This window comes from Pecten maximus, chromosome 10 (genome assembly GCF_902652985.1).
Source record: "Pecten maximus chromosome 10, xPecMax1.1, whole genome shotgun sequence".
NCBI classification, from domain to species: domain Eukaryota; kingdom Metazoa; phylum Mollusca; class Bivalvia; order Pectinida; family Pectinidae; genus Pecten; species Pecten maximus.
The window spans coordinates 23,614,391-23,627,789 of record NC_047024.1 but is presented as its reverse complement, the minus strand read 5'-3'; the positions used below and the strand labels follow the sequence as shown (position 1 = coordinate 23,627,789).

General features: G+C 37.9%; 1 protein-coding gene across 2 annotated transcripts; it reads right to left on the bottom strand.

Moving 5' to 3' along the window:
- Positions 1-4,577: 4,577 nt before the first annotated feature.
- On the bottom strand, positions 4,578-13,399 carry LOC117336162. Of its 2 annotated transcripts, XM_033896550.1 has the most exons (4): positions 11,937-13,399; positions 9,283-9,351; positions 6,513-8,684; positions 4,578-6,177 (listed from the first exon to the last, which is right to left on the bottom strand). In XM_033896550.1, exons 1-3 carry the CDS (start codon positions 13,342-13,344, stop codon positions 6,556-6,558), a joined length of 3,606 nt encoding a protein of 1,201 aa, XP_033752441.1. In that variant the 5' UTR covers positions 13,345-13,399; the 3' UTR covers positions 4,578-6,177; positions 6,513-6,555. The 2 variants fall into 2 exon arrangements, with proteins under 2 accessions (XP_033752441.1, XP_033752440.1); XM_033896549.1 differs by having other exon boundaries at positions 4,578-8,684.

Sequence of the window (13,399 nt, the reverse complement as noted above, 5' to 3'; positions counted from 1 at the left end):
TAATGTATTGAGCTGTTTAAATCGTGTATATAACAAAAGAAAACACATCTCGTTGATAAGAAAACCATGAATAAGTTTTAAACCGTAAAGGGTCATTTCTTATCTGTTAAATATTTTTCAACGTGTATTCCTTATTATAACAAAAATCGATACGTTCAACCATAACATAACATATTGTAATGAAATTTTATTTTAGAATATATCTGGAACCCATATCACATTATTCAAATATTGACAAAATTATGCATTTACATAGTAATGGCCCGTGCCATGCAGCCAATTAAGTCCATACAATAGGTGGAAATATTAGGTAGTTCAAATCTCTACCATAGTATATTCTATGTTTGATATACAACAAAGACATTACTGTTTTACGTTCATAAAATGACTGATGTCAAAACACTGTATACGAAAATTCCTATTCCAACACTTGGTACCTCCATTTTCTTTCCTATCTGTGCCTTTGGGTTCTTTTTTGTGTCCCTCAGACACCCGTCCTCATATGGCCCTGGTTGTAGGTCCCCCCCCCCCCCCCCCCCCCCCCCCCCCCCCCACCACCACCACCACCACCACCACCACCTCATGTGACCTGGACTGTTGTAATTTAACCCTGGATGTTGGTGTCCTCCTGGACATCTGTCGTCAATTGACCCTGGCTGTTGGTGTCCTCCTGGACATCTGTCGTCAATTGACCCTGGATGTTAGTGTGCCCTTGACAAACTTACCTGAAGGTTATAAAACAAAGTGTCTGGAAAATAAAGCGTTAACTTACCGTATAATACACACACCTGCATTATTTAAAAGAAAATTCCTGAAGTCTCCCGATGTAATTTTGTAGTTTTTATTCATTGTTCATTGCATAGACAACATTGTAAGTTTCTTACCATTTACATAAAAACATTATTAAAACATTGAATTATAATAATCAAGTGTGAATATTATCAATAAAAAAGTTTAATTATATTTATAAAAAATTGATAAAAAATATACAAAAAAACATATTCGATCTATGAAAGTGATATTTTTAAAACACATTTTTGCTGATTTGACGAATCAGAACAAGGAATAACAAGTGCAATCAATGATTGCAAAAGCTCACCGGCGGCAGCAATCACACTATGCATTCATTTTTTATGTAATGAATGTATAAACCAAATTAGAAGGGTGATAGGTGTATACTTTTGGACTTACCCCCAAACCTTTAAAAAGAGTTTTGGTGCAATAAAAAGTTAAGTCCATAAAATGGTAAAATAGTTCAGGTTCAGACAGAAGAAAATATAAAAGAAACAGAGCAATCTCCAACAATGACAGTGAAAATAATTATATCACTGTGGCGTGAGTGATGATATGCACTCATATCATGTGACTAAACTATTAAAAAATAAAATCATGATACGGTGATCACATGAATGAGATCAAATCATCCAGATCATTTTAATGAACAGTTAGATTATATCACTTAATTGTTAGGTTTTAACGGAGATTATATAGATATCATCACTGAACATGAAAATAACAGCACTAAACAGAGATAATAATACTGAACAAAGAGATAACAGCACTGAACATAGAGATAAAAGCACTGAACATGGAAATAACAGCACTGAACATGGAAATAACAGCACTGAACATTGAAATAACATCACTGAACATGAAAATAACATCACTGATCAATTAGATAATAACACAGAACAGTAACATAATAACACTGAACACCTACAAAATAACACTGAACACCTACATAATAACACTGAACACCTACATAATAACACTGAACAGTAAGACCATAACATTGAACAGCAATATCATAACATTGCACAGTAATATCATAACACTGAACATTTAGATGATAACACTGAACACTAAGATGATAACACTGAACACCTACATAATAACACTGAACACCTACATAATAACACTGAACACTAAGATGATAACACTGAACACCTACATAATAACACTGAACACCTACATAATACCACTGAACACCTATACAATAATACTGAACACCTACATAATAACACTGAACACCTACATAATAACACTGGACACTTACATAATAACACTGAACATCTACATAATAACACTGAACATCTACATAATAACACTGAACACCTACATAATAACACTGAACACAAACATAACACTGAAAACCTACATAATAACACTGAACACCTACATAACACTGAACACCTACATAATAACACTGAACATCTACATAATAACACTGAACACCTACATAATAACACTGAACATCTACATAATAACACTGAACACCTACATAATAACACTGAACACCTACATAACACTGAACACAAACATAACACTGAACACCTACATAATAACACTGAACACCTACATAACACTGAACACCTACATAATAACACTGAACATCTACATAATAACACTGAACACCTACATAATAACACTGAACACATATACAATAACACTGAACACCTACATAATAACACTGAACACCTACATAATAACACTGAACACCTACATAATAACACTGGACACCTACATAATAACACTGAACACCTACATAATAACACTGAACACCTACATGATAACACTGAACACCTACATAATAACACTGAACACCTACATAATAACACTGAACACCTACATATTAACACTGAACACCTATATAATAACACTGAACAGATATACAATAACACTGAACACCTACAAAATAACACCGAACACTTACATAATAACACTGAACACCTACATAATAGCACTTAATACACTAAACACAAACATAATAACACTGAACACCTACATAATAACACTGAACATCTACATAATAACACTGAACATCTACATAATAACACTGAACACCTACATAATAACACTGAACATCTACATAATAACACTGAACATCTACATAAAAACACTGATCAGTTAGATAATAACAGTTAACAGTTAACATCACTGAGCAATTAATACTATTGGATCATCATAAACATAACAAGAGACCCAATGTGCCTGTAGTGCTCACCTGGTATTCACTGATGGATAATACTTCCGAGCAGGTTAAGCTAAAAATTGACCTGGTTAAATTTATCATATAAATGCCAATTATTGTCACAGTGAGTGAATTCTGCTGCCGTTTTTTTCATTATAACAATTCATTAAGACATGATTAAAATTTGGCACATCAAATGGGTAATTCTTAAAATACACACCGGTGTGTGATGATGAAAATTAATTATTTTTTAAATTGTATGACCAATAATCGGAACTCAAATGTAAACTTTATTAATAACAAGAGGCCCATGGGGCCTGTATCGCTCACCTGGTTGGATTAGACCAGATGTCAAAATAATGTTCATATTCTATTTGTTTTATTTGTAAATCTCTAACAATGCTATATATGGTTATAGTGTGGGAATCCGAACTGCTTTAAAGATTAATGAAGTCCAGACTCTCTAAGGTCTGAAAGACCTCAAGAATTGTTTTGAGAACATGCATGCATTCATCACTTTATGACTAGTAGCGATTTAAAGGAATTACCTTGATTTCCCCTATTGGGCCCCACCCTTTTGGCCCCTCGGGGCCAGAGTCACCAATTATACAAAATCTGTTCGCCTTCCCCCAAGGATGTTTCTGACCAAATTGGGTTCAAATCCATTCATAACTTTATAACTAGTAGCGACTTAAAGGAATTACCTCTATTTCCCCTATTGGGCCCCGCCCCTTTGGCCCCTTTGGGGTCAGAGTCACCATTTATGCAAAATCTGTTCCCCTTCCCGCAAGGATGTTTCTGACCAAATTGGGTTCAAATCCATTCATAACTTTATGACTAGTAGCGATTTAAAGGAATTACCTCTATTTCCCCCATTGGGCCCCGTCCCTTTGGCCCCTTTTGGGTCAGAGTCACCATTTATGCAAAATCTGTTCCCCTTCTGCCAAGAATGTCTCTGACCAAATTGGGTTCAAATCCATTGATAACTTAATAACTAGTAGCAATTTAAAGGAATTATCTCTATTTCCCCTATTGGGCCCCGCCCCTTTGGCCCATCGGGGGTCAGAGTCACCATTTATGCAAAATCTGTTCCCCTTTCCCCAAGGATGTTTCTGACCAAATTGGGTTCAAATCCATCCATAACTTTATGACTAGTAGCGATTTAAAGGAATTACCTCTATTTCCCCTATTGGGCCCCGCCCCTTTGGCCCCTTTGGGCCCTTTGGGGTCAGAGCCACCATTTATGCAAAATCTGTTCCCCTTCCCCCAAGGATGTCTCTGACCAAATTGGGTTCAAATCCATTCATAACTTTATGACTAGTAGCGATTTAAAGGAATTACCTCTATTTCCCCTATTGGGCTCCGCCCCTTTGGCCCCTCCGGGGTCAGAGCCACCATTTATGCAAAATCTGTTCCCCTTCCCCCAAGGATGTTTCTGACCAAATTTGGTAAAAATCCAATAAGAACTTTTTGACAAGTAGCGATTTGAAGCAAATGTTGACGGACGGACGACGGACGGACGGACGACGGACGGACGGACGGACGGACGACGGACGCCGCACCATGACATAAGCTCACCGGACCTTCGGTCCAGGTGAGCTAAAAATCATGTGCACACAATCTGATTGGTTGGGGTCAGTGAAACTGGCATCAACCTGATTCTATGATTCTACAAAAACCTTTTTAAGTGTCCACTTCACGCAAGCACTTATATCAGGCAATAGAAAGTTTGTAAACCATAAAAAATCTGCATCTCTTATAATCTTTCGTGTAAATATCCTGATGAATTAACATTCCCTCTAAAACACCACCATTTTTACATCCCCACAAACTCTAGATACCCTCTCAGCTCAGGAGTAGCATACATCCAAAAGAGACCAATTTTTTCTCCGTGTAAGAAATCAACAAATATAAGCTGACCACAACTCACATCATTCGCTATTCTGTAGACAGCTAACCTGTAGAGAGATCAGCTCTAATGAGAGAACATTTATGAGAGGAGAGATCATCTCAGTTGAGATACGACTATTGAGTTTTAGCTTTTGAGGTTTGCAATGAGAAACTAACAAAGTTGATTTTTTTTTAATGTGGGAATAATACATCATCAAAGCTATCAAGGAAACAATAATACATCGTTCATCAAAACCTTCAAATGAAAATATACATCATTCATCAAAGCCTTCAAATTAAAAAAAAAACTTCATTCATTAAAGCCTTCAAATGAAAAAATAAAACATCATTCAACGAAGCCTTCAAATGAAAGAAAAGCCTTCAAATAAAAAAACAAAAACATTCATCAAATAGCATTTCAAGCAGTATGTACAGAATCATAATACACAATATCGAAAAGATAAGAAGCCGGAAATATATTTCAGTCAATATGACCCATTTTGACCGAGCCCTTTAGCCCCTTGGGTCAGTCAGTACAGATATGTGCATACCATCAGACTGTCACTATTGATAATGCTAACAAATTTGCAACAGCAAATCAACAAATGATGCTCAAAAATGTTATTTCTCTATATAGATTATAATAAATTTTCTCTAAGAAGCATAGCCATAGACAGTGAGGATCATACCCACCTATATCTAGCTACTACTGTTACTTTGACCAAGCAATAACAAACTTCAATTGTCAAAGTCCGAGATGGATGTCTGCTGCCCACTTTGTTGATTCCGTCCGTCTCACAATTGACTATGCATATCTAAAGGTTTAGAGAAAACCTACAAATTTATACAAAGATCAATGCAGTTCTTTCCGAGACATATAGTGTTACCAAAATCTGGTTATAAGATTTAAAAAAAAAATTGATTATAAAAATCAAAAACTTTGATTAGTATCAAATCGTGTACATGTACATCTAGAAACTTCCATAAATTTTCTATGGAATATAACAAACATCGTCAAAATCTGGATGCGAGTCCATTATTTTGTGTGTATTTCAGTCTCAAAAGTAAACATCCATCGCTATAGGGACGAAGGATTAAATGTATGTATACATAAATTGAAAAAAAAGATCCCATAAGTACTCGCTGAGAAATAGCGATAACAAGAATTATGTAAAGACAGGTGGACGACCGACGGTTTATACAGCCCGAGATCTAATGTGTGATGATATCACGAAAGTCTAGTTGTCGGACGCAGACTACGTGAACGAAGTCCCGGGTCACCAGTCTGAGTCCCGTCAAGGGCACTGTGTAGTTACCTTGAAAAAGAAACTTTACTCATTTGTTCAAGTCAACTCAGCTGTAAATGAGTACATGGTAGGACAGTGTAAGAAATGTCATATGTAAGCTGTAAGTGCCGAGATGTCAGCTCTGACTGTATGCTCCACAGGAAGTTGAGAAAGACATTGACTTGTTGAATAAGGCATAATGGACAATAATTTGAGAACCGCTTTGAGATGGCATTGTCATTGTGAAAACTCCGAATTGTTATTATGGATTTTGGACGTTAAATGTATAACATGATTATATACTCTTAAAATCAGTCCCTGTAAATGTTATCAAACAGCTTGTATGCACTCAAAGATATACTCACAATTTACACTCGAGATAACTGATATCTTCATGATGTATGTGCACTAAAACTTCGGAATGCTGATGAAATGACGAATAAATTCGGCGATTTGGCTGTGACCTTTCCTTTCTGCAATATTCAAAGGCGTTTCATCATTTATGTTTTTTAACGATGGATCAGCTTTTTCCAATAAGAGTGTTGCAATTGGAATAGCATTATTTCTTGCTGCAATATGGAGTGCTGTAGAACCTGTCCCGTCGGAAATGTTCACATTCATTCTCTCACATGACAGCAAAGTATGAACTGAAATAAAATCACCCTTACAAACTGCTATGTTTAATGGGTGATCACATCCATCGGAAGGGTTGACCTCTGTTTTTGAATGATTGGCCAGCATCGCTACGATGTCCACATTAGGTTCATTTTGTTCCAGTGCAAAATTGAGGGGAGGTTGACCGTTTTCATCGCGGAAATTGGTATCTACATCAACTTCAATAAGTTTTTCTACCATTTTGGTTTTGTTCAGTTCTATAGCTAGGTGTAGTGGTGAAAGCCCCTCCGATGTGAATTTCTTCATGTCAGCTCCAGCACGTACAAGTTTTTCTACTATATCAATATCATTCAACTTGATTGCAAAATGCACTGGACATAGCCCTTCATTGGACTGAATGTTGTGGCTAGCACCAGTTTCTATGAGGTCTGAGTGCAGTTCCTGATCTTTATTTCTTATTGCACCTTCCCTTGAGAGTAAATCAACATCAATTTCACTACACTTCAAAAGCTTATCAACACCCCAGTGACTTCTTCTCCAGACAGCAAAATGGAGTGGGCTGAAACCGATAATATCTGTGTCAATATGGTACGATATTTCGCTGAAATGACGGTTGATGAGTTCCGGTTTGTTCCTTAGACAGGTATTCAACAAATCTGCATTTTCTGTTCGGATTGACAGTGCAATGACAGCCAGAAAATTGTTCTCCTCTAGCTTGCCACTTGCCAAGGTCTTTGTAAGCAGCTGCAAAACATCAGCTTCATAGTAATCATTTCGAGGAATTTGACTATCTTCGTATCCCAGGTTTATCAGGTCGCAGCAAAGGCGCAAAGATAACTCTTTCCAATGTTCTCTTCCCAAGACGAAAACATACTCATCCGGTACCTCAACTGGTTTTTCTTGATCGTATTTAATTCGTTCTTGTACACATCGACACGACATATTCCTGAGCAGTATAGATGGATCAACAAGTTCTCTTTTCCCCATCAAGAACAAAATTACATCTCTGTAGATCTCGTGTGAAAATCCCCAGTGCTCCTTTGAACGTCTGACCCATGTGCCTGTCATAGAGTTCAACGTTGCCTTGATTGCATTTGCATCTGAAAAATCTACATCCAAGTACATAGTACCAATTCCAGACGAGATAACATCGCGCAAGGATCCGTGATTAGATGGCAAGTTTCCGGACAATGCACATAGCCCCAGAGCACAGAATTGATACTTACTGCTGTATTGAATGTGCTCAAAATAATCCACCAAAGTTTCAAATGGAAAATGGAAAGGGTTTGCTAGGTTTTGCTGCCATTTTGAAATCTGTTTGAATTGTTTGCATATCCTTGGGAAGAAAAAGAAATCACAGCTGGCAGCTACATCCAGAACATTGCCATATGCGTCTTCATCTTCAAGGAACGTGTTTTCAAAGTGTTTCATCAGAATTCCTTTCCGTTCCTCACATGTTAATTCTTGTGATGTGATGTCAATCTTTGGTTCAGCAAAAACCAACCTAGCTGTTTGGAAGACATGTTCCTTTGTCTGTTCTATATTCATTACCCATAAGATTTTCACATCATCCTTTTTGATGAACGCCCTCATTCTTTCGTCTATCTCGCGCCATTCCCTCAGCTTTTCGAGATTTACCGAATTCTTTCCAAATGGATCATCTATAACAAAAAGTTGCTTCCCTTCATTGGACAGAAATTGTTTAATTTCAGTGGGATTAGATATAGGGAAAACAGTGTAACCTTTGCTTCTGAAATGCCGCGCAGCACATCTTGCAATCATGGTTTTGCCAGACATAGGAGGTCCAACGACTGTCAAATGCTTATTGAATTCAAGGCGATCCACTACACCTCTGTATGCAGATGTGGCTATGAAATCCTGCGCGTCTGCAAACCATGTTTGCACCTCAAACTTCATCGGATCTGAAAGAAAAAATTAATGTGTAAAATACACAAACATGTTGGATCAAACCAAATGGCATACGTATGATAATTATTAGAATGAGCAAATGTGAAAAATCAGGGCCTGTTTCGCTCTTCTGGATATTTCAGTAATTATGACAAAGCAGTGTGAAGTTATTTTATAAATAATCTTCCCATTCTGGTAAATAAAGTTCAATTTCTTAAATCTAATCCAGAGTAGTGCTGAAGTGCTGACCTGATCAGGATGGATTGTCTGTCAGGTGCCAGGTGACCTAATTATATGAATTATGGGCATTGCCTCTGTGCAAAATGCATGCGTGAAGTGTATGTGTATTTTTGGAGGCTGCAGTATATTTAGGTTTGTCTTGTTGTGATATAGTAGAACTGATTCAGCTTTACAGTGCTATCTCACTGAAGCATACTGACAAAGACATACATCAGGACATCCCATCCGGACCACAGACGAAGAGCGATTTGAATAGCCCTCCATCTGATGACTGTGTCGATTATCATTGGTTACATTAAGGATTGAAGAGTCCCTGGTGTCAATAAGTCAAAATATGCTATAAACCAATCAGTATTTCAATGGCATTCTTACCTGTAGGTTTACATTTCGGTTCAAAATTCCCATCAGGGGATCTCGGCACACTTTGCTGGAAAAGGGTGTCTGAAAATGCAAATATTCTTATAATTTTTTTTTTTTACAATAGGACCATGTTTCCAAGAAAAATGAAAAATACCATGTATGTGAAATGATGAGTACTTTTTTTAATGAAGGAGGTTTGCCAATGAAGTCCAATTTAATTGATGTTAAGTTAACCTCACAAAGAAAAGGTGCCAATATTGGCCATCAGAGGCCCCTCAGTGATAAGCATAAGATTTTGCAGGAAGACACTTTAAGGTCAGCTGCATATTGTATGCTATTCAAAACATCAGATTTTTTCTGCAATCACAGATATTTCAGAAGTTAATTCTGACAGAATGCAAATTTCACTATTCGAGCTGAGTAAAAAATGATAATTTTGGAAATTTCTGTTAAATAAGTGTCAGGCTTTAAAAAAGCTGAACAATAGGTCCAGTGGCCTTACCAGTCACCAGAATTCTGATGTGTATAATAACAAAATTTGGAAGCAATAACAATAAACAAATGGTGGGATTATATTCTATACTTCGTAGATTAATCATCTATGTTGGGTAAAGGGAGTACAGTGGCCACAAAAGGGTCAATAGTGCATTTTTGGCTCAGAGGTCACTGAGTGCATTTTTCAACATTGATCAACGTATAATACTATTTGTCCAATTTTGACTGATTCAATTAAATTGAATTTCATTGGTAAATCATCTTAAATGTTTATGTAGCAGTTCCAGCTGAAAGTCCAAGGAGAGAAGCTTCCATCGATAGTCGGCAAGCCAATCAAACGCCTTTGAAAATGGTATGAGCATCAAGCGACTAGAGCAGCAAACATCATAGTGGATGAGGAATAACCCGGCAAGTTCAAGGCCAGGAATATATCCAACATGACCTGTTTCCCCGGGTAACCTGGCCACTGATGCCATACGAGATAGGGGTAACAACAGTAGAAGGCTTAGAGACAACCATCAAGGCATTTGAGGCATTTGAGGCATTTGCTTGGAGTGCCACCATCTTTCTCCAGCAAAGGATTGTATAGCAGGACTTCCAAGCTACAATTACCAATCACCTCGTTAGTAGAGGAATACAATGTAGGAAAGGCCATACTCATCATGACACTGAAGACTTCAAAGTCAGGAATGCAGGTGTTCATGAGAGGACAGGGAGGAAGTGATCAGCAAGCAGGGCTGTTAAGGATGCAGAAAGCAGGCTGAAACACAGATATAGTTGGGACAGTATGTCAGGGCAGACAGGGTTTAGGAACACAGCACAGACAACAATGGAGAACAGCAGACTCAATGGAAAGGAGAGGGATGGTGCAGAGTGCGTTTAGAGCTCAGGAGGGGGTGGGAAGGAAGAATAAAGCTGTGGAGATGGGCTGTCAGTGGACAAGATGGGAGATCGGGGAACGGCATTTGACCTGGAAGGATATCTGACAATATCAACCAGCACAACTGGAATTTCAGCTGCAGTCAGTCTATGACATTCTACCATCACCAGTCAATCTCCATAGATGGGGATTGTACCTTATCCAGAATGTGTGCTGTGCAGCATAAGAGGGGCCTTTGACCATGTGCTAACAAGCTGGCAGACAGAATTGACATAGGGTTGTTACACATTGCGACAGGTACTCCGAGAGCTTGCAAACATCCTAGAAAGGAAGAGGAAGGCACGAAGGAAAGAAGAGTGCGGTTACCATCAGATCCGTAAAGGAGGGGCAGAGTGCACCGGTACAGGAATACAACAAGAAAAGGGGCTTATTAGGAGTGGCAGACGACTTGACCATGGAATTGGATCTGCATGGAAGATCATCTTTTCCAAACATAGTACAGACTTCTCTTAGGCCAGACATTCATGTGCTGTGGTCTAAGGGAGAGAGGAAGCTACTACTAGTAGAGCTGACCGTGCCATGGGAAGAGAGGTGTGTGCAGGCAAACGAGAGGAAGCGTGCCAAGTATAAGGACTTGTTGGCGGAATGTCGGGAGCAGGGATAGCAAACATGGAACTTCGCTGTGGAGGATGGGTGCAGGGGTTTTCCTGCACAGTCAGTGTGGAGGACGTTCAGCGAGCGGGAAGTGACAGGCCTTAAAAGACATAGAGCAGTATAGAGGCTTGCCCAAGCAGCTAAACGTGTCTCCAGTTGAGTTTGGAGGACGAGAGAGAGTACTGGAAGCCAACCATTGGAGCACAGTGACTGATCACCATTGATTGGGAAATGGTCATATGAATTACGAAATTTATCACATTCTTTTGAGTCTACAACGTTGTCATGAATAGTATACAACATCCAAACATTATATGTATTGATAGCCATCTCTTTTCAACTGATAAATTTGAATCATGAAGTTTGGAATGTAATTTTTCAAAATCATCAATCGACACTACAGGCATTAAAACATTGTTAAGTATCTCAATAAGTGAGAACCGTATTTATCCCCATTTAAACCCTCTCCCCTAGTTTAAAAGTTTAGTATTAAAGTTTAGTGAAGGCAATTTGTGAACCACTTTTAGTTTACTGTACATACTATAATACATACTATGTTCCGATAAATATAGAAGAAAACATTACTATTTACTTATTTTGCATGAACTACAAGAGTAAGAATGAATTTAAACATTACCAATATGTTGCCTGTGTTCTTCTGCCAATTTGTCAACAACTGTATCTGTTGTGTTTCTGATGATTTCTGCAAGAATATCCGACTGGCTTGATTTGATCAGTTCTGTCTTCACCGTTGACACTATGTAATTTGAAAGGTCATCTAGGCGTTCATTCAGTAGCGTTTCTATGATACTAACAGTTCTCTCATTGACTATACCAACAACTTTCTGTTCTATATTTTCAACAGCCTTATTGAGACAATCTGTCATGATTGTGCCAACTTGTTCCTTGAGGGGGTCTGCAAGCGTTGTAGACATCTTATCCATTTCGTTCGTAACAATGTCAGATAGTTTTCTCTCTATATCAAAACCTACATGCTTCATACTATCAACAATAACATCTCCAAGCTCAGCTTTTGTTCTATGAACAGCGCTTTCCAATTGTTCCTTTAACGAATCATTGGAATCTTCGAGTATCTTAGATCTTTGTTCCTCCAGCTGCACTAGCATTTCATCAATAAAACCTTTAGTAAGTTTAGCCACTGCTTTTTCTGTATATTTCAATTGTTCTTTATTCTGCTCAACACCTTTTTTCACAACTTCTGAAAGCTTACAAACTGTATCATCCTGGGAGTTGGAAATGTATCTTTTAATTTTTTCTACATTTTCTGCTTCCTCTGCTATCCATTCATCGACTAATTTTTCATATTGTTCCTGCTGATTTTCATCAATGTGATTGCGTTTCATCTCGTTGGAAATTCTTTCTACCTTTTGTCGATCATGACATAGACGTTCAAATGCCAATGTCAAGTCTAACCACATACTTTGAAAATCACTCTCACTAATTGGTTCTGTTGCCCGGTAGTGTGCTAACTTGTTTCGATACCAAATTATACGACAAACATCATCTTTAATGGCGACTTCCTCCTTCATTGGCATATTGTTCCAGTCCCTTTGTGAGTGTTTTGAGATGTTCCGAAAAATGAAACCCAAGACAGACACATCCAATTCTTTTATATCAACAACACCCGAATTTGTATTAATTTTTTTCCACATTTTTTCCCCAATTCTTTTGTGATTTTTAAACATCTTGTCTCGGTGTTTTGTCAGAACCATCTGTAAACCACTCGTTCTAAGATATTCTTTTAGTTCAACTTGTGCATGATTAAGGTGAAATATCTCTTCAATGATCAAATTGTCGAATTCATCAAATCTGGGTAAAGGTCCGCTTGTTGGATAAAGCCTTTCAAATGGTAATGCGACACTGCCTTGAGAAACAGCCAGTTCAAGACGTCTTTTCTCGTCGGCAAGCAGATCGTTAAATACGACATTCAGAATCACTTCTTCTAGTACTTCACATCCTAAACTGCTTATATACATAACCAAACGGCAGAAGTTAGCATTCTGAGTAGACCTGTTCTGTTCCATGTTGCTCCAGGAAAAGGTTACCAATTTGAATGAAAATGTTATACAATCAGCTTGT

Bases quoted from the DNA above. Each gene is read 5' to 3' on its own strand.
- LOC117336162 (XM_033896549.1), bottom strand. From the start codon at position 13,344: ATGGAACAGAACAGGTCTACTCAGAATGCTAACTTCTGCCGTTTGGTT. The intron at 9,352-11,936 runs GTAATGTTTAAA...TTGCATTTTCAG, and splicing joins AGAACACAGGCAACATATTG to ACACCCTTTTCCAGCAAAGT. The intron at 8,685-9,282 runs GTAAGAATGCCA...TTTTTCTTTCAG, and splicing joins ACCGAAATGTAAACCTACAG to ATCCGATGAAGTTTGAGGTG.